Source organism: Sturnira hondurensis, unplaced genomic scaffold, assembly GCF_014824575.4.
Source record: "Sturnira hondurensis isolate 20B ecotype Veracruz unplaced genomic scaffold, ASM1482457v3 Scaffold0004136, whole genome shotgun sequence".
Classification (NCBI taxonomy): domain Eukaryota; kingdom Metazoa; phylum Chordata; class Mammalia; order Chiroptera; family Phyllostomidae; genus Sturnira; species Sturnira hondurensis.
Genome location: NW_028076767.1, coordinates 45,321,883 through 45,349,618, shown reverse-complemented (window position 1 = coordinate 45,349,618; position 27,736 = coordinate 45,321,883). Strand labels below are relative to the sequence as shown.

The 27,736-nt window shown below is 39.9% G+C and overlaps 1 protein-coding gene across 2 annotated transcripts; it reads left to right on the top strand.

The window, feature by feature from the left end:
* Positions 1-1,025: 1,025 nt before the first annotated feature.
* On the top strand, positions 1,026-27,736 carry BBS5 (Bardet-Biedl syndrome 5). Of its 2 annotated transcripts, XM_037044524.1 has the most exons (12): positions 1,027-1,163; positions 3,451-3,533; positions 7,172-7,237; positions 7,904-7,953; positions 8,085-8,212; positions 15,399-15,534; positions 18,596-18,691; positions 21,542-21,604; positions 23,167-23,301; positions 25,809-25,892; positions 26,831-26,854; positions 27,003-27,736. In XM_037044524.1, the coding sequence occupies exons 1-12, from the start codon at positions 1,105-1,107 to the stop codon at positions 27,102-27,104; spliced, it is 1,026 nt and encodes a 341-aa protein (XP_036900419.1). In that variant the 5' UTR covers positions 1,027-1,104; the 3' UTR covers positions 27,105-27,736. The 2 variants fall into 2 exon arrangements, with proteins under 2 accessions (XP_036900420.1, XP_036900419.1); XM_037044525.1 differs by lacking the exon at positions 7,172-7,237 and having other exon boundaries at positions 1,026-1,163.

Genomic DNA, 27,736 nt, shown 5'->3' with positions numbered 1-27,736 from the left:
CACACAGTGGTGGGGACAGGCATAGGAAAACAGACATTCCCTTTCAAAAAAGGGAAATGGAAGATAAAAATGAGTCACTGGCACATAACAATTCTGGCATCCATCTGGGCCAATGTTGGATTTGACCCTTAATGAGTCACGGGTAGCAAGATAGAGAGATAGGGGTAGAAGCCTAGGGTGGATAAACAGGATCATGCTCCACTCTTTGGAATTCCTGTAAAAGGAGAATGGACAATAAAACGTTTAAACGCAAAATAAATAAATAAAATAAAATCATGAGTTGAGGGAAGGAGAGCACTTTGATTCATTCAAAAAGTGTTGAGTGCCTCCTCGGGGCACTGTTCCAAGGAACTGGATAGACCAGGCGCGGTCCTCAGGATGCTCCCAGCAGAGTGACAGTAGGTCAGGGACGCCTCCGCGGGCTTTTGAGCTGAGATTTAAACAACCAAGAACGGACCACGCTGAGATCTGAAGAAACAAAGTTCCAGACAGAAAAGGAGGGTCCTCCAAAGGCTCTGAGCCCTGCCTGACTGGAGAGTGGGCAGGAGAGAGAGTAGCTTGAGTTTTAAGTCTAAATATCTTGACAGAATAGAGCAGGGGTGCCAAACTCATTGTCACCGGGGGCCACATCAGCCTTCCGGTTGCCTTCAAAGGGCTGAATGTAATTTCAACTCCTTAACAGTTAAGGAGCAGTTACAGTTACATAGTCCTAAAATTATGTTGGCCCTTCTAAGGCAACCGCAAGGCTGATGTGGCACCCAGTGAAAATGAGTTTGACAACCTGTTATAGAGAAATGGGGTAAATAGGTGGAATGGCTTAAGCACGTGTGTGTTTTGGAGGCCAGGACGGTCATTCAGCGCTCAAGCACACGCTCCTGGGCCGGGGCCAGCTTAGCTGCTCTGAGCAGCTGAACCCTGCCTGGAGCCTCAAATCCGCTTACTGACGCGTTAAGGCCGGGAAAGCGCGCGCCCTACCGTAGGGAAGCTTGGGTCTCGGCGCCCGCCGTAGACGCAGAGACAGAGGCGGCCCGTTGCCTTGGAGCCAGCGAGACGCCGATCGGCCTCCAGCTCTGCGGAGAGGCCCAGCTGCGGGCCTGGGTCAGCATGTCCGTTCTGGATGCGCTGTGGGAGGACCGGGATATCCGCTTCGACGTGTCGTCGCAGTGAGTCCCCGATATTCCCCAGGGGCCTCGAGCCTGTAGAGGGCGCCGCGGCGCACTTTCAGGACTCGCGGGCGGAGCCGACTTCCTCACAGCTGTCGGCCATGGCGAGGGTGGGAGCACTTTTACGTCGGTGGTGGGCACCTCGGGAAACCCTGGAGTGGCCAGTCCCGGCGGGTCTGCAGAAGCCGGAGTTACTGCTGGAGCACGTCTAGACTGCATGGTCTCGGTCCCACGCGATCCCTGTCCCGGTCCTGGCCGGGAGACCTATCAGGAAGCTGAGCCGGAACCCCAGGCAGGACCTGGGCGTTCAGTACACCCGAGCGAGCTTGGGGTGCCAGTGTCGTGGGTGAAAGGAAAGTAGGGCAGGGACTCAGGAAACCAGGATTCTAAAACTAAGCCTAAAATAATAACATACATTATGAGCCCTTAAGTACATTACTTCACCATTCAATACTTGAGTCTTCTCGTCTGTAAAACGAGGGAGGTGGGAGTAAGCATTCTCCGAAACTCCTAACCACACAAACTTTATTTCCATAAGTAGATGGCAAGCCTGCATCTACTTGTTTGTCTAAATCACCAACAGGAGAAGAATCACCGTTTTGGAGCCTCTCAAACAGAAGTTTTTGGAAATTTTCGTGCTTTAAAGACAGACTAGTTAGAAATTTCTTCTATTAAATGTTGGAAAACAGTAAGGCTAAGGTTCTTGGGTTAATGGCATGGAGCTTATTAGCCACTCATGATTCCTTACCATGAATAGAACCTAATTAGATGGAAAAATGAAATGGTAATTTTCAAGGCATATTTGTGACTAAGTAGATAGTGCTAGCATGATCTTAAAACCTTTAAGAAGTTATACGGGAAGGAGCTTTATAAAATTACAAACCATAGTTGCATATTACACACATTCTATGATTTATCTGTAGTTCTTGGCATCTGTGATCCAATGAAAAATTGATTTCATGAAAATGTTTCGTTATTAAATGTCAAGTGCTTACTATGTGCCAGTTACTGTGCTAATAGCTAGAAATACAATAATAAGAAATTATTTTCCTTACTCCCCTAACCCTATTAGTGCAGGAGATGTACATTGACAACTGTTATTTAAAATAAATACAATTTTGAAAAAAATGAACAAAAAGCTTGGGGACTGTAGAAACAGAATAGGTGATTCTGCCTACAGGCAAGGCCTCAAATTAATTCCTAGGGGAAGACCTCAAAGGAGAAACGATGTTTGAGTTGAGTCAGGAAAAATGGGCAGAGCCTTGTCAGGGAAGACAGGACGGAAAGTATTCCAGAAAAAAAAAGAAAAGAAAAGCAGACTCTTGGACATATAAACTCCTTGGCTAGAAGGTACTGTCTGGCAGGAAGAGGATAGAGGTGCAGATAGAGAAATAGGTGAGTCAGACTGTGAAATGTTCAGCGGAGGATTTTGGACTTCATTTTCTAGGCAGCGGGATGACATGGAAGACTTAAGCAGGGAAGTGATATCTGTATATGAAAATATATCCATGTTTTCAATAAGTAATTGAATTGGCTCTATAAAGAGTATGTTAGAAAGCCCTACTACATATTCTGCTAGGTTTTCTTTTTCGTTTTCCTTGACACACTGGAATACGTTCTAATCAGTCAGCAAACTATTCTTCAGTCTTTGTTTCCTTCTGTCTCCTGTTTCTGATTGTTTACAAAGTCCTGATGATGCTTTGCTTTAACCTGTTCCTTCCATAATTGCCTGACCCCCCTTACCTCTGGGAGAACAGAAACATCTGGGGGTACTCCACTGTCCACAGGATGAGGCCCCTCCCTATCTGACTAGCATTTATGGTTCTTGATAGTCTGGTTCGTCCTTATTTATCCAGCTATATTTCTCACTACCTCTCAGTGTGGATCTTCTTCTCCAGCCAGGCCACTCTTCACACATTCCCTCATTGTTTCTTATTTAGGTCTTCCATCATGCATATCCCTTGACATCTCCTCTTGCCCCTCCCCCTCCCTTTCCCCCCCAACTCCCTCCCCTCTAAATCCTACCTCTCCTTCTAGTTCTGGCTTCTCTACATGACCCGGCCACTCCAGGTCCACTGATTTCCAGGTTCTTGAAGTTCTTGAAAAGTTCATTTTCAAATGCATGAGCATTTGACACTTTACCATTTATACTGTTGGCTGTTTTATGTCTATACTTTATAGACATATAAAATAGACAAATTTTATAGACATATGTCTTTTCTCTCCTTTAGTAGATTTCAGTGGCTATATTGTAGTTTTAAAATTAAAGCCTTCATATTTATTTTAGACAACTGAGAACAAGACCTGGAGAAGTCCTTATTGATTGTTTAGATTCCATTGAAGACACCAAAGGAAATAATGGGGATAGAGGTGAGTATATTACCTAATATGTGTTGTGTTTCTGGTTTAATTTACAAATGTTAAGTCATATTAACCAGGGAAAAGACATGAAACAGCATTATGTGTAAATGTAATTGTGGGGGTGGAAGAGTTGAATCCACAGACTTTCCTCAGACTGAAATGGAAGGACAGCTATTAACCCTTTAGCCAGGAATACCCTGGCTTCCCTCATAAGTCCCAGTTATGACAGCAGCTTTATCCAGTGTGACTATTAAAAGTCCAGGAGCTTATTTAGTGGCACTGCTACTATTTTTTTTATGTCTTCATTCAGCCATTGCTTTACTTAAAAGAGAAGTCAGTCATATTTACCACAGTGGGTTGCATGGTTACAACAGAAACACCTGAATTAACATGTGTTTGAGGGGAAGAAATGTCTAGGAGCTCAGTTTACAAGGGTCATGGGATAGTTCTGACCTTGACCGTGGGATAGGATCTGCCTCCCACAGAAAAGATAATGGGGTAGTGGAACACGAGTAGGTCATAGCTGGGCTACGTGGGGCCCTGCTTCCCTTAGGAAATCCAAGCGTGACGCACAGTCCCCTAACACTGACACCTAGAGGTGGACATGTGGAGAGCAAATGTAGTGCTGTGTTGTGAAGTCTATTTATAGGTTAAGTACTAGAAAATATTGTGAGATGTCTCTGAATGTCGCTGAGGAGCAGCCAGGGCTGGACTTGAGTTCCTCCCAAAACAAATTGTCCAAAGGCCTGACTGCATACAGCAGCTGTACATGGAACCAACCAATGGCCAGTGATCAGCACGTCTTAGAAGCATCAGTGCTGTTTTTCAAGGTAAAATAGGGAATGAGAAGTGGGCGGCTTAGTGTATCTAAAAGTCTTTGTGGGGAGAGAGGAGGTGTAGTAGGGTGGGGAACCTCTTATCGATGAGGAACAATGAGGAAAAGGAGCAGACCTCCTGCAAGTAAGGAGGATGAGCAATTCCTAGAGATAGAGCAGTAACCCTCACTGGCAGAACACGCCCGCTGCAGCATTTTGAGTGGCCGGTTGCTCTCTGAGCCTTTCTTCTGGTCTGGTCTGGGATGGTATGTGCATAGCAGGTTCATTTGTGAGCCTTTCTTCTCTGTGAGGGGAACCTGTCATCATTATCAGCTGAAGACAGATCCTGTCAATAGCTACAGCCCATCATTAAAGGAGGGCTTAGGTTACCTTTCTGAAATGCCTCCTAGTCTCAGCCAAGCCCAGGTGAGAATGAGGTGTTGACATCCAGTAGCTAACTAGAAGTCTTAGTTTGTGCCTTTGGGGTGGAATAATCTCTAGATAGTCAGATCTTGACAAAACTGAATTAACTGGAAGCCAGGAGAAAGTTGTGGTCCCACACAGACAGGCAAGAACTCTTTCCAGACACTCCATTCGTTAGTCCAAACAAAGACCGTGGGTACACAATGAGCACAGCACCCTATAATGGCCCTTCAAAGTATCGAAGGAAAAACATCTTCTGGCCAGAAATCTTACTTTAAAAAAAAATTTATGTATTTACTTTTAGAGAGAGGGGAAGAAAGGGAGAAGGAGAGAGAGAGAAACATCACTGTGTGAGAGATATATTGATTGGTTGCCTCTCAAATGCCTCCTACAAGGGACCTGGCCTGCACCCCACGCATGTGACCTAACTGGAAATCAAACCAGTGACCCTTCAGTTTGCAGGCCAGCAATCAGTCCGCTGAGCCACACCAGCCAGGGCTTACTTTTTTATTTTCATTATTTTTTAATCCTTACCTAAGAATATGTATTTATTGATTTTAGAGAGAGAGGAGTGAGTGGCAAGGAGAGGGAAAGAGACATTGATGTGAGAAAGAAACATTAGTCAGTTGCCTCCCATATGTACCCAGATCAGGGATTGAAGCTGCGACTTTTTTGGTTACGATACTCCAACCAACTGACCCACTGGGCCAGGGCCAGGGCCAGAAATCTTACTGTTAATAAAAATGCCTGTGTCCACACACCTCAGAAACAATTGTTCAGAAAATGGAATTTTACAGGAGTATGCAGAGCTTTTGGTTAATAAGAAGACATAAAGGGAAGGAGAATCCTGTTTTCTAGCTATCTCTTTCCCATCCTTTTCAGAAGTTTGAAAGTGACCACCAGAAAGGCACTCCCAAGTTCAGAACTCCCCATGTGAAAACTATAAATACCCCAAAAGAGTAACAATCCATTTGAACTGCAGTTCTCTGACATCAGATTATCAGATTAGTTTTGCACGCTGAAGATGTGTGGAAATGAAACAGCCATATTTCTAGTCTCACTTGTTTGAGAGACTAGGAGGAGCAGAGACAATTATATGTTAGTGTTGGGGAGGACAGAGAGGAAAGCCCATGCTTAGAGCGCTATGTGTGGAGTTGTAGGATGGGATCCTTTAGCAGGACAGAGGCAACATAAGAATGCTAGAGACTTGTAGGAGAGGTGCCAAGAACAGAAAGCAGGTTAACAGAGTTGGCCAGTGGTTTTATAGGGCAAATTCTTCCCACTCCATAATTTTTCCTGGAATTCTGTAGTAGAAAAATATCAAAAAGATAGATGCCCTGGGATTATAGCCCAGATGCAGAGATACAGTGTTACTTAGGTGAAATGGCATAAGACGAACATAAATCATTCTATCTGCAATAATAAAATAAACCATTGGCCCAGCTGGTGCAGCTCAGTGGATTGAAAGCCAGTCTGCAAACCAAAGGGTTGCTGGCTCGATTTCCAGTCAGGGCACATGCCTGGGTTGTGAGCCAGTTCCTGGCAGGGGACACACCAGAGGCAACCATACATTGATATTTCTCTCTCTCTCTCTCTCCTTCCTTTCCCCTCTAAAGATAAATAAATAAAATCTAAAAAAAATTTAAAAAAATAATTATAGCAGTGAATAATTAACACAGCGAATATTTATATTTTAAAATAATTAACACAGTGAATGTTTACTATTTTCCAGTCACTGGTTTTTGTGGGTTTTTTTACAGATTATATTTATTTATTTTTGGAGAGAGGGGAAGGGAGGGAATAAGAAAGGGAAAAAAACAGCAATGTATGAGAGATACATGAATTGGTTGCCTCTGGAACACCCCCAACTCGGGGACCTGGCCCACAACCCAGCCATGTGCTGGGACTAGGAATCAAACCAGCCACCCCTCCATTTGCAGGCTGGAGCTCAATCCACTGAGTCACACCAGCAAGGGCACTAGTCACTGTTCTAAACCTTTTACATAATATGTGTAATCTCACATAATAATAAGTAATAATAATACTGTGAAAAATGAAATAGATGCTATTATTTTTTTTTCAATAAAGGAACTGAGGAACAAGAGGCTAATTAACTTTTCCAAGTTTACATAGATACTAAGTGATAAACCGAACTGCCTACATTGCTTTCTAAATTGCTAGGATTGATCACATTATGCTCTTCTCAAAATTTTTCAGTTCTCCCCAGTCCCAATTCTAAACCCCACCCCAATGCCATTACCTCCAATAAATACTTTCAATCAATAAATGTACAAAAAACAGCTATGGGTGTTGCTGCTGATACTGAGCCAGAAGTTTCATGTCCACCTTATTCTGTATGGCAAAAACAAGTCCTTACTGAAGATATCCTGTTTGTTTGTTTGCTTTTAGGTAGACTCTTAGTAACAAATTTAAGAATTCTCTGGCACTCTTTGGCATTACCTAGAGTCAATCTTTGTAAGTATCTTTGTTAGATAATACTAAAAAGAAAAAGTACTTTGTCGAGTGAACTTACACAGTGGCTTTTGATACCAAAAAAGCTGTACCATGAAATACATGGAAATCTTTAAATTGATAAAAATCTCAGAAATCCTTGATTAACCATTGACTGCATCATAATGCAAAAGAAATGTTTTTCAGTTTGTTTATTTTGTCTCCTGGACATATAGGACATCAGTGCTTTTACATTGAATGATTTTTTATTTGTTTTTGTTAGTTTACATTGTTATAAGCTGTTGTAAATAATCCCAAAGAAGGGAGATCTAAATTGTAATAGCAAAGTACAATCTTTTATTGGGTTAAATCCCATAACTTATTTTTTAAAACTATTTTAGATTATCCACCTAAACTTTTTCTCTTCATGTAGTAATGGTAAGATTTTTCAGTAAATAATACTGTGTAAGTTTTAGAGAAGTTAACTTTCTTATTCCCATGTTATGAATGTGTTTTGTCAAAGAGGCAGAATTGACTTTATATTTCTTTTCATTATTTAACTTATATTTGTAGTTTTATTAAAATGTTTAAAAGGTTTTTATATTTAATTTTTAAAACTTAAAAATTTTGTATATAGATTTTTCTATTTATTGCATTACATTCTTTAAATTCTTTGCTTTTGAATTTTAGCTATCGGTTACAACTGCATAATGAATATTACAACGAGGACTGCTAACTCTGTAAGTCTGAAAAGTATTACTGAAATATATACAGTGAGGAAACATTAGATATTTGAGGTTGGTGTTTATTTTCACTGTAAATGAGAAATTGCTTTTAAAATCTGAACTTTTAAATAAATTTGTCCTTACAGAAATTACGAGGCCAAACTGAAGCTCTTTATATACTAACAAAATGTAACAGTACTCGTTTTGAGTTTATATTTACAAATTTGGTTCCTGGAAGTCCTAGACTTTTTACTTCTGTGATTGCAGTACACAGGTATGGTAATGATTTGTGGATTATTGAATATTTTTACAGTTCTATGATATAAAGGTTTAGAGGGGTGTCCAGCCCACAGCCTGCAGACCACATGCAGCCCAGGCTAGCTATGAATGGCCCAACACAAAACCATAAATTGATATAAAACCTTTTTTTTTTTTTTGCTCATTAGTTTTTGTTAGTGTTTGTGTATTTAATGTGTGGCCCAAGACAACTCTTCTTCTTCCAATGTGGCCCAGAGACACCAAAAGGTTGGACACCCCTGAAAGTTTAGAGGTGCGGTTCCATCTTCCGCCAAGCTCTGTTGTAATATCCTAAAGATATATAGAAAAATGTGTTATATTATCATTTAATGAACACTTTGAAGGGATTCATAAAACACATAAGAGTACTGAAGGTTCATAAAAATTTCTCCTTTGAACAATTAAATTAAAAAATAAAAATAAAAACATAAAATAAAATAAAATAATAAATAAATTTAGAATTAAAAAAATTTTTCTCCTGAAGATTCCATTAAATTAACCTCAAAGGTAGTTACAAGGCAATAGAAAATTCATTCAGTATAAATAACCAACTTATATAATTTAATGAATGACCTAAAAAGATTATTTCTCTAATAGAATAAGTCAAGTTTGTGTGTTTTCCCTGAACAGTTTTGTGTTTTGTGGTTTGGGGTTTGGTTTTATGTGGGGGGTTTTTTGGTTTGTTTCTTTGCTAAATTCTTCTCTTTTCACTACCTTAGCTCTTTTTTTTAATCCTCATCTGAGGACATGTTATTGATTTTAGAGAGATAGGAGAGGGGAGGGTAGAGAGAAGGAGAGGTGAGAGGGAGGTGGAGAGAGGGAAACATCAGTGTGACAGAGGAGCATCCCTCAGTCGCCCCCTGTGCGCTTCCCAACCCAGGGACTGAACCTGACCTTTCCGTGTGCGTGAAGACACCACCTGGCCAGGGCCTTGGCTCCTTTTTTTGGTAATCAGTCCTAAGGGCTATGATTTAAGAAAAAAAAGTTTGGCTAAGAAGACAGGCAAAATAAATATATACACAAGTTGATACACATATACACACAAGCATAATATCCATACCATTGTTTTAATTTATTACTAGTGATGCTGAAATTTTTCTTTTCTTTTGTTATTTATAGTTTTCTGTTGTAAATTATATCCCTATCAGTTATATATATTGCACGTGTATTTCTTAGTTTCCTAATTTGTTGATTATTAATTTTGTTGGGTTTTTTTAGTCTAAATAATGGTTTAGTTTTTTTTGTTCTGAGATATAATTCACTATTTTGAAGTTTACAGTTTGGTAGTTTTGGCATATTCATGAGGTTGTACAACTGTCATCACTACCTAATTCCAAAGTATTCCTGTCACCCGAAAAAGAAACTGCCAAGGCAGTCACCCTCATTTTCTCTCCGCCACAGCCCTTGGCAACCACTGATTTACTTTATATCTCATGGATTCGCCTGCTCTGGACATTACATATAAATGGTTGACTGACCTTTTCTGTCTGACTTTTTCCACTTACATAATGTTTTCAAGGTTCATCCATGTCATAGTACATGTCAGTACTTCATTCCTTTTTTAAATATATTTTATTGGTTATGCTATTACAGTTGTCCCATTTTTTTCTCCCCTCTATTCTCTTCCTCCCTGTACTGCCCTCCCACCAGCATTCCTCCGCCCTTATTTCATGTCCATGGGTCATACATATAAGTTCTTTGGCTTCTACATTTTCTATGCTATTCTTAACTTTTTTTTAAAGATGTTATTTATTTATCTTTAGAGGGGAAGGAGAGAGGGAGAGAAACATCAATGTATGGTTGCCTTTTATGCGTCCCCTGCTGGGAACTGGCCTTCAGGGAACATGCCTGCAACCCAGGTATGTGCCCTGACTGGGAATTGAACTGCGATCCTCTGGTTCGCAGGCCTGTGCTCAATCCACTGAGCTACACCAGCCAGGGCTGCTATTCTTAACTTTCCCTTCTATTTTGCACCTACCATTTATGCTTCTTATTCCCTGTACCTTTTCCCCCATTCACCCCCCCCCCCACTGATAACCCTCCATATGATCTCCATTTCTGTGATCCTGTTCCTGTTCTAGTTGTCAGCTTAGTTTGTTTTTGTTTTGTTTAGGTTCAGTTAGAGATAGTTGTGAGTTTGTTGTCATTTTACTGTGTATAGTTTTTATCTTCTTAGATAAGTCCCTTTAACATTTCATGTAATAAGGAATTGATGATGATGAACTCCTTTAACTTAACCTTTATCTGCCCTTCCATTCTAAATGAAAGCTTTGCTGGATAGAGCAATCTTTGATAGAGCAATGTAGGTCCTTGCCTTTCATGACTTGGAATACTTCTTTCCAGCCCCTTCTTGCCTGCAAGGTCTCTTTTGAGAAATCCGCTGACAGTCTGATGGGTACTCCTTTGTAGGTGACTGTCCCCTTATACCTTGCTGCTTCTAGGATTCTCTCCTTCATTTAAATCTTAGCTAATGTAATTATGATGTGCCTTGGTGTGTTGTGCCTTGGTGTGTTCCTCCTTGAGTCTAACTTCTTCGGGACTCTCTGAGCTTCCTGGAACTCTATTTCCTTTGCCAGATTGGAGAAGTTCTCCTTTATTATTTGTTCAGAGAAGTTTTCCACTTGTTGCTCTTGCTCTTCCCCTTCTGGTACCCCTATAATTTGGATGTTGGAACATTTGAAGATGTCCTGAAGGTTCCTAAGCCTCTCCTCATTTTTTTGAATTCTTGTTTCTTCATTCTTTTCTGTTTGGTTGTTTCTTTCTTCCTTCTGGTCCACCCCATTGATTTGAGTCCCAGTTTCCTTTCCATCACTATTGGTTCCCTCTGCATTTTCCTTCATTTCACTTAGTGTAGCCTTCATTTTTTCATCTAATTTGTGATCAAAATCAACCAATTCTGTGAGCATCCTGATCACCTGTGTTTTGAGCTGTGCATCTGATAGGTTGGCTATCTCTTGGTCGCTTAAAAGTATAGGCTCTGGGGCTTTGATTTGTTCCTCTGTTTGAGCCATAATGTTTTGGTCTGTTCGCACCTTTTATGTATGAGGGGCGGAGCCTTAGGTGTTCACCAGAGCAAGGCAACCCACGTTGCTGGGTTGTGCTGCTGTATATGGGGGCGGGGTCAGAGAGGGAACAATGGCGCTCACTTCGCTCTCTCTCTCGGATTTCAGTCCCCTCTGCCACTTCCAACAGCAAATTGAGCCCTTCTGATGCTGGTTCCCAGACGGGTGGGTATGTGCACGTTCTAGGACCCTGTGGGTCTCTCCAACAAACTCTCCTGTGAGGCTGGGAGTCTCTCCCAGCACCTCAGCCCCCACAAGTGTTTTTAATCAGTGCGTTTAGCCTTTATTTCCCATCACTGGGGGCCTGGGTTGTCCTGTCTGTCTCGCCACCCATTTTCACCTGGTTTATCTGCACGTGAATGTGTGTCTGCGGTCAGCCAACCCTCTTGTACGCCTCACTGGGTCTGCTTATTTCCTTCCCATGCCCGGGGTCTGGTAGCCTCACACCGCCTGCACTCCAGGGTCTGCCAACCACCACTTTTTCCTCTTGAGACTCCTCTCTGTCCCTCTTACCCGTCTGGGTGAATGGTTGAAGGACTTCTATACAGTTCAATTTTCTGTCTCTTCTGGTTGTGCTTTTGTTTCCAAATCTTTGTTATCTTTAATTTTGGTTGTGCAAGAAGGTACAATGTTTCCACCTACACCTCCATCTTGGCCTGAAGTCCCTGTATATTTTTCTGTATTTCACTTTCCATAGTCTTCACTTTTCCCTCTATCTTATAACCATACTCAGTCATTTCTGTGAGCATCCTGATTACCAGTGTTTTGAACTGTGCATCTGATAGGTTGGCTATCTCTTAAATACCTAGTTCTATTTTTGGATATTTGACCCGATCTTTCATTTGGGCCATATTTCTTTGTCTTGGTTTACCTGTTATGTTGTAAGGGGTGGAACCGTAGGTATTGGCTAAGGTGGGACAACCAACATAGGGGTGTTGTGGTGCTGTACGTGGGTAGGACTCTGAGACGGAACAATGCCACTTGCTCGGCTCTTGGCCAGCTTTCAGTCACTTCCCCACTAATTGCGCCCTTCTGGTGCTGATTCCCGGTGGATGGGTTTGTGTACGTTCTAGGACCCTGTGGGTCTCTCCAATGAACTCTCCTGTGAGGCTGGGAGTTTCTACCACTGATGCAACTCTCACAGATTTTTTCAGTTAGAGGATTTGAGGCTTTATTTTTTTGTGCTGGAACCCTGGGTTGTGTGCTCTGTCTCTCTCCCCAGTTGTTCCTCCTGGTTTATCCACATGCAAATGTGGGACCACCTGGTCCTCCAGCCACTGCCTTGCCACGAGTCTTCTGCACCAGGCTACCCATCTCTGCCCCTCCTACCAGTCTGAATGAATGTTTCTTCTTTAACTCCTTGGTTTTCAAACTTGCATATAGTTTGATTTTCTGGGCGTTCTGGTTATATTTTGTTTTTAAATTTGTTGTTCTTCTTTTGGTTGTGTGAGGAGGCACAGTGTATGTACCTACGCCTCCAGACAATTTTGTCTATTATGAATTGCTGCTGTAAACATTCATGTACAAGTTTTGGGTGAAAACATTTTTTAGTTCTCTTGGGCAAACACATAAACCTTAGGTTTTTATTTTGCTTTACTTAGAGAAGTAATAGAAAATCAAGTTTGAAGCGCCTGTAGAAGCTGCTTTTCTTTAATAGTATAAAAGTGTTGTGTTTTCCCCCCACAACATAATTTACAGCATAAATAGTTTTCATTTCCCCCCCAGTTAAATATTGATGATTACAGCACTGAAGGAAATCCAGATTTATAAGCAAATGCTCATATCTTGCTTTTTCACCATTTATATATTAGAAGGTTAATTATAGTAAAAATCAGAAATTTAACATTGAGCATTATAATTTATATACATGACTTCTAAAGTTATTTAGGCTAAGAAAACATAGTTTCATTAAATGGGTAAATGAGCCTATTTTTTAAAAAATATTGTATTATTTATTTATTTATTTTTAGAGAGAAGGGGAGAGAGGGAGGGAGAGAGGGAGACAAATATTGATGTGCAAAGGAAACATCAGTTGGTTACCAAGGACCTGGCTTGTAACCCAGGCATGTGTCCCCACCGGGAATCAAACTAGCAACTTTCAGTCTGCTGGACAAAGCCCAACCCACTGAGCCATACCAGCCTATAAATAATAGGGTAAATTTGCCTATATTTTTATGGATATATTTAGAATTAACTAATCAGAAGCTAAGAATTTTCTTACAGTAGCCAATACATGAAGCAGCCCACATGCTCATCAATAGACAAGTGGATTAGAAAATAGTGGTACATATATTAAATGGAATATTACTCAGCTATGAAAAAGAGTGAAATTTTTACCAGTTATGACAGCATGGGTGGACTTAGAGAGTATGTTAAGTAAAATAAGTCAGATAGAGAAAGACAAATACCACAGGATTTCACTTATATGTGGAATCTAAAGAACAAAATAAGTAAACAAACAAAATAGAAACAGACTTATAGCTGCAAAGAACAGACTGATGGTTTCCACAGGAGTGGGAGTTGGACTGGATGAAAAAGATGAAGGGATTGAGAAGTACAAACTGAAAGTAACAAATTATCATGGGGATGTAAAATAGAACATAGGGAATATAGTCAGTAACACTGTAATAACTATGTGTGGTGCCAGGTCGGTACTGGAAATATTGGAGGGCACTTTATAAAGTATGTGATCATCTAACCGCTGTGCTGTACACCTGAAACTGAAATAGAATAATATTGAATGTAAACTATAATTGAAAAATAAAATTTTTGGAAGTTAAGAATTTACTTCTACCTCTGGCTGGTGTGGCTCCAAGGATTGAGCACCGGCCAGCAAACCAAAGGGTCACTGGTTCAATTCCCAGTCAGGGCACATGCCTGCCTTATAGGACAGATCCCCCGTAGGGGGCTTGCAAGAGGCAACCAGACAATAAATAAAACCTTAAGAAAAGAAAAGAATTTACTTCTATTTATTAATAGGGAGACATAGAAAGGAAACAAAGTTACAGGGATTTTATACACACACACATAGATATATATACACTGTCTGTCCTAGACTCTTTCCTAAGGTTACTTGTGAAGGTGGTACAGATTCATTCTAATTTTCTGTGTATAGGTAGATGTGAGCATAATTTTTTTCAAGTTGTAATAAGAAAAAGGCTAGCAGTGCCTTTCACTAAAACAGAAATGAAGGGAAGCATTCTGATAAAAAAATAAGAATTTCTATGTCTATTTTTAAAATAATTTTCATTTTTTAAGGTTTTATTTATATATATATATATATTTTTTAGAGAGGGGAAGGGAAGGAGAAAGAGAGGGAGAGAAATATCAATGTGCATTTGCCTCTGGTGTGCCCCCTACTGGGGACCTGGTCCCAGGCCCAGGTGTGTGCCCTAGACTAGGAGTGGAACCCACGATCCTTTGATTCATAGACTGGTGCGCAACCACTGAGCCACACCAGCCAGGGCAGATTTCTGTGTCTTTTCTATGCAAGCCTTGTTTTTCAGTTTGAGAGAAATCTCTGTCCTCTTTTTGTGCTGTGTGATATATAGTGCCTTAAAAATTAAACATCTAAAAGTTTACTGAGATAAAATGCTACACTGAGAGGACAAAGTCTACAGATCCATTCTGTCTTTTTGTATAGAGGTAGAGGTGAGCCTAATTTTTTCAGGTTGTAGTGACAAAGAATAATGGTGCTTTTGACTAAGACAGAAGTGAAGGGAAGCATTTTTATAGAAAAAATCATTTCCATGTTTATTATATATAAGCATTGTCTTTTCAGTTTGAGAAAAAAATCTATGTCCTTGTGCTGTGTCAATAGTACCTTAAAAATTAGACATTGAAAAAATAGTTTACTGAGATAAAATATGTAAGCGCTACACTAAATCACAAAGTCTACAAAATACTATAATCACCAAAACTGACTGAAAAAAATTATACCAGTTTAAGGATATCAGCTTAAAAAGGAAAAATGTTTACTGTGGTAATTGTTTGAGTGACATACAAGTACTAACAACTTTATATTTTAGTAGGTACGTAAAAATAACCGAAGAAAACTGCATGTTCAGTTTGAGTTAGCCTTTTGTTTATTCTCTGTTATAGAGCATATGAAACTTCCAAAATGTATCGCGATTTTAAATTGAGAAGTGCACTCATTCAAAATAAGCAACTAAGATTATTACCACAAGAACACGTATATGACAAAATCAATGGAGTATGGAATTTATCCAGTGATCAGGTATTGTGTAAAAATTTAATGACTTTTAGGGGGCATTGCCTTGGTAATCATTTTTCCATTTATCTTTAGGTCTGTATATTCATTGAACTATTAAAAGTATCATCATACCTCTTGATAAGTTAACAGTTTAGCTCTTGATATAAAATAATCTACTTTTTACATTTTTATGGTTCTGTTTAGCAACGTTTGTTCTACATTGAATTTAGAGCTGGCATGGGCCTTCAAGATCATCTCTAGTTCAGTCTTTATTCACTTATAGGTGAAAAACTCAGGCCCCAAAGAATTAAGTGACCTTGCACACCTTGTTTGTCCCAGAGCCACAGGGCCCCCTGTTCTACTGCACCACACTCGAATCTGGGGAACCCATGCCTATATGCCGATGGGGGAGGGCCCTAGGTGGACCGTCCCAGGCGATTGTTAATCTGGTCTTCGTGGGATTAAACATATAATTCATTTGGTGACCCCTCTCTCCATTATTGTAACTTTTCATTTGCTCTTGAAATGATTACCAGTAGAAACATNTGTCCCAGAGCCACAGGGCCCCCTGTTCTACTGCACCACACTCGAATCTGGGGAACCCATGCCTATATGCCGATGGGGGAGGGCCCTAGGTGGACCGTCACAGGCGATTGTTAATCTGGTCTTCGTGGGATTAAACATATAATTCATTTGGTGACCCCTCTCTCCATTATTGTAACTTTTCATTTGCTCTTGAAATGATTACCAGTAGAAACATGTAAGCAACTAATCATTGAAATAAGTAACGTGAATTTACAAAGAAAAATTTGTCTCTAAGAATAGTTTCCAGCCTTCGTGTGTGTTGCAACCTAGATTAGAGCAACGACCACTGTGGTCAAGCTACAGCATTTGAATGAAGAGCTTCTTGCTAAACATTGGATCATGACCTTAAGGTGTATATAAACTCTGCTCATTTGAAAAGTTCTAGTTTTAAACTGATAAAAGTTCTCTAGGAGACAGACAGTCCCCATCTGAATAACTCCTTTTCATCAGGAGTCAGCCAAGTTCACTCAGTAAAGGGCCAGATGGTAAATATTTAGGTTTTGCAGGCCCTACATTTTCTGCCCCAGCGTCTCTCAGTCCTGCCGTTAAACCAGCCACAGACGGTACATAAACAAGTGAGTGTGGCTGTGCTCCAGTAAAACTTTGTCATCGGCACTGAAGTTTGAATTTCATGCAGTATTCATGTGTCATGAAATACTGCTCTTTCAACTTCTTTCCCAACCATTTAAAAATGTAAAAATTATTCTTAGGTCGTGAGCCATCCAGACTGAGGCAGCGGGCCAGCCCTGCGTTAGGCCGTAGCTTAGATGGCACTTTCTGAAAGCTGCTTTTTGTGTGTTCCTTATGCAGATTGCAGTCAGTTACCACTCTGCGTTACTGCCACTCTGAAATACAGAGCTTGTCTGTACCCCCACACTGGGTTGTAGGCTCTGTAAGAGCAGGGGTGGACTTACTTTGTTCATAGTTGATCCTTACTACCGAGCACACATTAGAGTGCTGGCATTTTTACATTAATTAATTATGATGTTCCAGAATGATCAGATACATCTTTTTTTAAAGATTTTATTTATTTATCTTTAGAGAGGAAGGGAAGGAGAGAGGGAGAGAAATACCAATGTATGGTTGCCTCTCGTGAGTCCCCTGCTGGGAACTGGCCTGCAACCCAGGCATGTGCCCTGACTGGGAATCGAACCGCGGTCATGTGGTTCACAGGCCCGAGCTCAATCCACTGAGCTACACCAGACAGGGCCCTTTTTTTTTTTAAATAGAGATGTTATTGTCAATCTAATGTTTATTGAAAAATAATAAAATAAAATATGCACTGCTACTATTTTTAAAAAGTCCTTAGGATATTTTTGCAGTTCTCTTTTTCTAAAATAAAGAGGAAACAATGACATGAAGAATTCCTTATAGAGTGAAACTTAGTATTGTTTAATGGGACCTAGGCTGGGAGTAATGGTGGCTAAAATTTTTTGTATAACAACTTTTTACAAGATAAAAATAGAGGGGAAAATAGATATACATATATACTTACTAATTTAATTGTAATTGGGAAACAGGTAATCTTTCCTGCTTTTTCAAACTTGGTCATCCCAAAGGAAGATTTTTTCAGGTTTTGGGTTTGTTAGTTAATGTTTTATGTGCAACCTCAAAGTATAAAATAAAGAAAATTCCCCTGGTGTGTGTGGTGGGGAGGAGGTGGAGAATGATAGATAAATGGTAGAGGCAGATGATTTTGGTGCCATGTTATTAGGCCTTGAAGATTTTTTAAAGCTACTTAGCTATTACATTGGGATACTCTTGAGAGATGTTGAGGGGCCATGTAACTAGAGAACAGTTTCAATCTATACTTAGTGTGGAAGAGCCATTAAATATCTCTTGTGGACTGATGGGGATTATCAAATGTATTTTGTCTCTTACCACAACTCCCTTGCCTTGACTTATCCCAGGTTTTGAGTAATGATTATAACAAGATCTAACACTTGTAGAATGTTGACTGCATGCCAGATACTGTGCTGTGGGCTTTATTCACATGGGTTATTTAGTCAAATATTCATTTTACATTCAACACAATTCACCAAAAAGAAATGTGCCCCTGGTCAGACAACTGTTAAGTACTGATGATGTTATGATTCTCTAACTCGAGTCCATGCTGTCAGTAACCTAATTGTTCTGCCATGCAATGAAGGTGAAGTCGTTAATACCCCGTAATAGGCCCTGGCTGGTGTGACTCAGTGGACTGAGCGCTGGCCTGCAAACCAAAGGGTTACTGGTTTGATGCCTAATCGGGGCACATGCCTAGGTTGTAGGCCGGGTCATGCAAAAGGCAACTGATTGATGTTTCTCTCGCACATTGATATTTCTCTCCCTTCCTCTCTACAAATAAATAAATAAAATATTTTTAAAAAATACTCCACAATACTCAGTTGTGATAATTGCTGTTGCTCTGATAATTAGAATTATTCTGGTGTTTAGAAAATAAAGAATAAGTATTCAAACAAGTAATCATTGATGTATCTCTCATTACTGTCCTTTACAGGGAAATTTAGGAACCTTTTTTATTACCAATGTGAGAATTGTGTGGCATGCAAATATGAATGACAGCTTTAACGTCAGTATACCATATCTGCAAATTGTAAGTGTGTATGTTTTGATGGCTTCATTTTAATGCAGAATAAATTATTTCTGTTCAACAGCTAATGGGACATTGGGAGTTAGATAAGGTCTCTTTCTCCCTTTTTAAGTGGCAGCAGTTTAGCGGAGAGCATGCTTTCAAAATGTTGATAATTTACAATTTCAACATAGGAAAGACCCGGTTTTACGTAAATTCAAAGGGAACAGTACCATTATCAACTTGCTATTAAGAGAGAAATGTACTGGATTCTAAAAATTTAATTAGTTGTAGCCCTGGCTGGTGTAGCTCAGTGGATTGAGCGCAGGCCTACAAGCCAGAGGATCGTGGTTCGATTCCCAGTCGGGGCACATGCCTGGGTTGCAGGCCGGTTCCCTGTAGGCCAACTCCCAGCAGGGGACGCACGGAAGGCAACCATACATTGATGTTTCTCTCCCTCTCTCCTTCCCCTCTGAAGATAAATAAATAAATAAAATCTTTAAAAATTTTTAATTAGTTTTCATACAGATTAAGGTGCATCTTTCTTAGATAGCATTCACAGGTCTTGCCACTGAAGTTTCCCACAACCTCCCCAGGGGGCAGCAGGGGGGGGCGGTTCCTGGGCAGGGCTTCAGCACCCCTCGCCGGGCACTTCACTGGGGCGCTCTTGCAACTTTCCGCTCAAACCATTTTAAAGCCAGAATGAAATCATGAATTCTGTGAATGAGCTGTTTTCACTGTATTCAGATACAGTTTTGGTGAAAGAAATCAAGATGGTTTTTAATGATAATGGCTTTAGCTGAAGTTAAAGCTGTTAAAATCCAGAATAAGAACTAACTCCATCTAAGACCATTTTGTTTTGGGAGTAGATAAAAATGGTTCTTTTCACTCTGCTGCTGCTGCTGCTGCTGCTGGTATGATAAGTATGTGATATGGCGAAACAACAGTAAACTTCAGTAAACTGAAGAATTTTATATATAAAAGACTACTTTAGACTCTAGTGCATATCACACAGAACATAAAAATACTTAATGAAAATCCTATGAGGTTATCCTATGATAATAGCCCTTATTGTAGTATAGAAGTTAAGACTTAACAGTTTAGACTTAAGACTGAACAGTTTCATTAATAAATATGTGGTAGATACAGTGTATCTGTATCTGGAAAATGTCATCTTTTAAGGGGCTTATTGGCCTATGTAAAGAATAATTCTTTTAAAAATATTCTCAAGCCTATCTTTTGCTAAATTGTTTGATTTCTGAGTTACTTTAAAGTATCTGGTCGCTCATTCTCCAGATACCGAGAGGCCGCTCTGTGCCACGTGCAAGAGGTGCAGTCTTGCAAATCACTTAGCCCCGCAGGTCCTGCGTTCAAGGAGCTTTCAGTCAGGTGGTAAAAAGCAACACATTAAACAGAAAATCGTAGATTCTGACAGGAATAAAATTACTTCTGGCCATCTAATAACATAAAAGAATTTGTAATCATGGCTGGGAAGATATAACAGAGTCCACATAGGTATTTTATAAATGGGTGTTTATATTATTCGTTGCTGTCTTACATTGTATTTACATGTGTTTTGGCTTGCTTAACCTAAACTCTATTATGCTAAATAATTACTGAGTAGTAAATAACCTGGTGCTTTCTGCTCTTCAGACAGGGTACTTTTTGTTATTTAAGAATACAGTTGCCAAATAGGGCATCTGGAAGGAATCAGCCAGGTGGAACAGCTTGCAGCCTGGTACTGTCCCAGTGCCACTAAGGCGGTCATGGTCTGACTTCAGCTCTGCTCCTCAGCCATTGCCCTGCCCCACTCCTGTGCTGCAGGCTGTGTATCAATATCATCTTCTTGCCAGTTTCTGTCTTGCCAGCTTGTGTCGCCCACAGTCTCCTGGTTAGGTTACCTACTGACAGCCCGGGTGCCCGAGGGTTATGGTTCTCCACCAGGACGGTGTGTACTCCTGGTGGGGTGTGACGTAGTCCAGATAGAAGGCCAGGTTTCCATAGCGTCCACTGTTTAATCAGTCTCCCTTTCCCCTCCCTCCTTCCTCCTCTCCCTCCATTGCCCTCTCTCTCCCTCTACCTCCCTCTCTCTTCTTTCTTCTCTTTTCCATCATCCAGTGCCCATCTGTCTGGCAGTGTGCTGTGCCATCACCCACCACAGGCTACCCTTCTCTGCCTTTCGGTCTGCTGGTCATAATGTGAGATCCTCCACGGTCCTCTCTAACTCCGCCAGCAAGTACCTTTTATGTCGCTTTCTGCAGCTCCTGCCTGCCATTGTGCCTCTGGCCCTCTTCCCTTCTCCTAGGCCACTGGCGCCACTGCTCACCTTCGCGCAGGCAGGCTTCCCCCTCATGTCCCGCTTACCCGTTGATGCTGGTTCCAGGCGACTGTGTCAGCCTTCCTCGAGGCCCTGTGATGGATGCCCGAAACTTACTTTTTTTTCTTTTAATAAAAGGAGTGGGGATGCTTTAAGAAGTTAGCCACTTAGGATGTAAGAAGTAGAAGGCACGTAAGACTTTTAAAAACTAACCCAGCCTTTGGAGCCCCAAAAGACACTGGCTCCCCATAAGTAAAAGATTGCTGGCCTTTGGTTCAAATTATCCACAAAGGTTGTAACTCTTTAGAAGTCAGAGAATTTCGTGTGTGTTTTAGAGATGTCATCTTTGTACTGCCTTAAAGTTTGCCCCTATTTCCAATATAAAAGTTTTTATTTACTTGATCTCTGTGGGAGTGTAATAAAGGAAAGAGGAAGAATTCTTTTCTGTACACTATGAAAAGCAGTTTACTGTGCGAAAAGTGACAAAAGTATGTTACAAATTCACTATCATCAGATAATAACAATGAGCTTTTTTTTCTTTTTCATTTTACATCTAGCGTTCAATAAAGATTAGAGATTCAAAATTTGGTTTAGCTCTTGTCATAGAAAGCTCTCAGCAGGTAAGATACTTGATATTTTCACTAATCTTTAATTGATTTTTAAAACTATGTAACAGTTTACTTTCAGTTTCATTTATATAGTAAGCAGTTTACATCCAAGAAGAATTTTGGCTATAACATGAAGACATATGAAGAGTTTGAAGTCATATAGTAATTGTCCCCATAGGAAGAATCCTGCTTATGTTTCTTTGTTGGACAGACCTATTCATTATCGTCATCATTATCGTGTGTAATGACAGAGTCAAGTCACCGTACTCTTCATGCATTATCTCAATATTTGCACAGCCCTATAATACAATTACTGTTCTCTCCCCATTTTACAGTGAAGGAAAGTGAGGCCTGCAGGGTTTAGGAACCTTACCCATGGTGAGAGGTGGGGCTAGGTTTCGCCTGCAGATCCGACTGACTCACAAGACTGAGAAACACAGGTCTGTCCAGATGCACCACACACCCCGTTTGAGATGTTGTACTCTCACAAGATTACATTGCATCTAATGATAAACTGCTATGCCCCATTATGCCAGGTTTTTAAGAAATACTTTTAAATAAAACATTTACTTATTTATAAAGTCACTCCTAAGTTCTAAATTTAAATGTGATGACTGTCCACTCACTTCTTTCCCCTGGCCTATTGATTAGTAGCTGTCAGTTATTGAGTGCTCACTATGTCCTAGGAACTGTACGAAATGTCAGATATACATTATTTAATATAACTTGTTAACCATTTTGTGGTTAGAAAATAGAAAGATGAAGCTCAGAAAGATAATAGAAGTTTCCCAGCATCGTACAGCTAGAAAATTTGTTGCAAAACCAGAATTTGAGCCCAAAAGCTCATGCTCTCAACCCAGAGCGTGTGCTCTCACCCGTGACAGTGTGCTACTTAACTTTCTGACATTCTTCAACAATCTGTCATGGTCAGGTTTCTTTCTCAGTTCTTCAAGGAGATGGTTTCACATAGGCCGTTCCGTTCAGTGTACTCCTTTTCAAAGTCTAGCTCAAGAAAAGCTTAGTTCCCTTAGCCTTCATAATCTACAGTGTATTTTTAAACTTGAAATATCAGCTTTGATACTTACAGATGAAATGATGTGATATCTTTTTTTTTAAAATGATGTGATATCTTGATATGCTTGAAAAGACTCCTTAGGGGAGGGGAGGAGATTTGGTTCCAACTGCACCCACGGCTGCAGAAGGGACAGAGTGGGCGGCGTTGTGTTACTTGTGTTACTTGTGTGAGCTCCATGGGTGGTGGCTGCGTGGGCACTTACCACACTCTTCTTTCCACTTATGTGTATGTGAAATTTTTCATAATAAAAATTTTAATTTAAAAAAACTGCTTTGTGGGGATGGCTGGGGTGGGGGGCGAGGAAGGGAGGAAAGGCAGACAACTGTACTTGAACAACCATAAAATTAAAATATGGAACAAATAAAAATTAAATAAAAATAAAATTCACTTACATAGTGTGATCTGAAATAAGGACAGTTAGAGCCATAGTTTGGCATGTGTATATTCTTAAATACCACTTCCCAGGCTTGTTTTTTATTTGTTCATATTTTTCTTGTAGAGTGGAGGATATGTTCTTGGCTTTAAAATAGACCCTGTGGACAAACTACAAGCATCAGTTAAGGAAATCAATTCCCTTCACAAAGTCTATTCGGCCAGTCCTATATTTGGAGTGGATTATGAGATGGAAGAAAAGGTACCTTGTTCACTACATGAAATACAGTGTTTGTGGAATTGGTTTTACACAATCCATAAAATTCAGATATAAATCCATTATGTACGAATTAATTGTAAACTATGTTTAACAAATAAGCTATGTTTAAACTTATGAATACACCAACTCTGCTCGGTGAACACGGCCCCCGGGCCCTCACTGATTTGTGCTCACCGCCTGCCTTCTCCCTGGCTGCTTCCTCGTGTATTCCTGCCCTGCTGGGGGAGCAGCCTGTCCGGAGAAGTCTCCACGTGCCAGGCTCCTTGTCAGCTTTATTTTTACCCTACTTCAGCCTCCCGTTGGCATGGGCACCATTCTCCTCCCCCAAGGCCCTGCAGTTGTAAACTGCAGGAGTCTGCTCCTCCGACACAGCCTGTATCCATTCCTACTCCTCGGTCCCTCCATCGTGCCAGCTGTGAAATAATTTGAATGTCGCCCCACATGTCTGCTCTTTGCTTCCCCATGTCTCCACCAGTCTCTGCTCTCCAGGTACCTGACACGGTCAGCACCCCACATGTCTGCTCACTGTGCTCTTTCGGCTTTCTGCCTCTCCAGCCAGGACCCTTGTCATCAGGTTTATCACTGTGTGCTGACTAGCCACTGCACTAGGGATGTCCTCTCTGTCTGCCCTACCGCGGTGCCCTTGCCAGAGGCACGCTCCCTGGTGCCCCACTGACTGCTCCAGCACAGGGTCTCGCGCTGTCTGTTCTTTGGGGCCCTCACTGCCCTCTGTTGCAGGTGTTCTTGTCATCCTAGGCAAGTCTGAGTTTTAGTTTTCTCATGAAGATACTCTCTCTTAAGAAGTTATTGATTTAAAAAGTTACTGATCCTGTCCATAAAATGCTTGGCACGTGGGAGACACTCAGTCTCCGACCCAGTTCTCCGTTGCTCCCCTTCTTTGGCCCTGGTACCTAAGAATAGCTGCTCCCTCACCTCATGTAATTCTCTACACCAGCAGCCACCTCCTCCGGAAGGTTTCCCTGACTGCTCATCTCAACCGGCAACCCGCATCACTGTTTTGTCCCTTATTCTACTTGATTGCTTTATTTGGGGGAACAGTAATCAGTTTCTTCTACTATAAAGCTCATAAAGTCAGAGACTTTTGTCTTTGGGGGGGTCTATTTTTCTTTAACTATAGTATCTCCAGCAGTCTCAACTGACACATAATAGACTCTTAGTGAATATTCATAGTTGTTGAACGACTGTGTTGAACACCTACTGTTTGCCATTCACCATTCTAAGGATTTTATATGCATTATCTCATTTAATTCAGCAATACTGTGATGATGAAGTGCGTCATCATCATCGTCATCTCCCAGTTAAGGAGACTGAGGCCTCCCTTACCGGCACACAGCCACACAGCTCTGAACGTAGCTGAAGCACTGCGCTGACCTCCGAGCCGGAGTCAGGTCACTGTCCTGACAAGCAGCGCACTCCTACCCTCACCCTAAAGCCCTAGATCACAAGCCAGCCTTTACCTCAGGGCGGTTTCTGTGAGTCACAAGCCAGAAGTTGTGCTTTCTTCAGACTTTCTGATTATCACAGATACTGCTTTTGTTACAGCTACTTTCCTGTATTAAACCATAGGATATTAATAATATTTTACCATTTTCAATGAACAAAAGTGGCAACTTCATATGGCTCAACCTACTGTTTAGTTGTTAGTAATCGTGTTTCATCTCTTGCTCCGCTCCCACTAGATTACAAACCGTCTTTGGGTGGGGGCAGGGACTTTACACCCTTATAGCACCCGCATAGTGGCTAGTACACCAGAGATACTCAAATATTTGACAATAGTATGATTTATGAATAATATACTCATAAATATAAGTGTTTTATTCTGTTTTACTTTTAGAATATTTCATACAAATCTTAGTTCTTTTACTTTTCACAGATTCTTTTTGATGACTGTTTTGAGGAAAATTGATATTACACAAAGCTTTGTTCCTTTTTAACTAAAGGAAAGAAAATCAGATAAAGTCCAATGAGAGTTTTTCCTTTAAGAATATCTCTAAGCCCTGTTGGTGCCACTCACTAAACTGAGCACCAGTCTGAGAACCTAAAGGTCCCAGGTTCCATTCCCAGTCAGGGCACATGCCTGGCTTGTGGGCCAGGCCCCCAGTAGGGGGCGTGTGAGAGGCAACTGAGCCATGTTTCTCTCCCTCTCTCTCTCTCCCTCCTTTCCCCTCTCTCTTAAAAAAATAAATAAACTCAGTTATCCCTACATATCATATGGAGTATGTGTCAATTTGTTATTTTAATTCTTTGGATGATATCAACTTCAGATTTAAAAGCTTAGGTTTAACTGACTTATTTTATTACTCAAGTTCGTTTTCATAGAATGTTATACAATGATTTGTATAAGACTCGGATAGTTTATATTTGTGCTATCCTTTTACAGGTATTTACAGTTCTCTCAGCATATTTTACTAAATTATTTATTTGGTTAATACTGTCTCTGTGATGCATGTTTAACATCTGATTTCCAGCCACAGTCCCTTGAAGCTCTGACAGTTGAACAGATTCAAGATGATGTAGAAATAGACCCTGATGATCACCCAGACGCTTTCGTGGTGAGCATAGCAACGGAGGCTGTGACGTTTCTTACGATTATTTTTATCTGGCGCACATTTTATTAAATAATAGATTAAGTATGTAAAACACCATCGAACTTGAGAATATTTGAAACTTGAGTTGGTGAGTACTATTTTTTTTTAAGTTTGGGAGTTTGTATGTGCGAAAATACTTTTGAATTACCAAACTGGGAAATAGTTTGAGAACAGAATTATTCAGAGGATTTCAGATATGTGAAAGTGTTTTCATGCCTGAGCATATTAGAACATGTTAAGTATAGTTAATTTAAAATCTATACTTTCTATAATTAATTTTTATGAGATGGACTCCCCTTCAATACATAGATATATTATCTTAAATATCTATTTGAACAATAAACTTTCCCATTTCCACATTTTTATTATTTAATTAGTAGCCAAAATAATAATAATGCTTACTTTATCTTGTGGTCTGTGAATCTGACCAGAATACCTCTCTGGGAACAAATATTTTTAAACGGAAAGTAAAATTCGTATAAAATATTTAATTATAAACTACAACTACTACCTTAAACTTTGCATTTGCTGACTGATTGCTTTGTTTTGTTTTGCCAGCATCTTCTTGTAAACAAAAAAGTAGTGATGAAACTTCATAACTTCTAAGTCATTCTTTTTATCTCCTTTCACGTTAACAGTGCTAGTGACACACTAATGACAAAGCACATTTTTTAGAGCTTAAAGCGCAACTCCTGAAGGCCTTAATAATGACTGACAGAAAAAGTGAACTCCACTCCCAGCATTGTAAAGACAGTTGAGAAAACCATTAGACACACAGTAACAGAATATAAAATACATTTAGTCACAGAATTGTTCTTTAAATTAATTGCCTGTTCCTTAGCCCACTAACCTATTATAATATTAAGCCACGTATGTGAAATATAATTTTCTTTGTCTTACAGGCTTATTTTGCTGATGGCAATAAGGTAAGAATATTTTACCTATAGTATATGAAAAAAACTTTGTTTTCCAATATTTAGTACTCACAAACTTATGTGAAACCTATTTTTTGTTTTTTCCCTCTTCCTTGCCCACCTTCTCTATTCCCATCTTATCCTCTTCTCTCCCCAAAAGCAACAAGACCGTGAACCTGTATTTTCAGAAGAACTGGGGCTTGCAATAGAGAAATTGAAGGAAGGATTCACCCTACAGGGACTTTGGGAAGTAATGAGTTGATCTTGAGCTGGATTTCTGTTTAAAGATATCTCAAGATTAAAGATACCAGTTGCCTGCTATAAGGCATGGAATAGTTTTTACATTTACAGAAAAAGCTTTATAAGGAAGAGTTTTTTAACGATCAAGGAAAAATTCATTTATCTAGGATTTTACTGTCATTTTTTAAAAAGTATATTTAAAATTGTAATCAAAATGTGTCTGGTTTATAAACATGCATATTTTGTACTTAATACTTGTATATTATTAGTCTGTGGATATTAAATAACTGTATCACATTAGGTTTAATAAAGAATTTATGTATGCAGTTTATTGTTTTGAAAGTATTATTTAAAAGAATATGACTATTATACAGTAATCAAAGTACACCTTTATAATTATAAAACTCTGCTTTAACTATATTACCATACAGCTCCAAATGTAAGCCAACTCTAATGTAAATTACAACCCTAGACTTCTCATTTTTAGGTGATCATTTCTGTAAAAAGTAAGTTATAACTAACTATAGAATATATCAACTCCTATGTAAAGTTTTGGGCACTATTTTGTAAATAATTTCAATACATTTTGGGCAAGAGTACGTTTTATTTTGTAAGTAAATAATTTGTAAATAAATAGTTCACTTATTGTCTTCA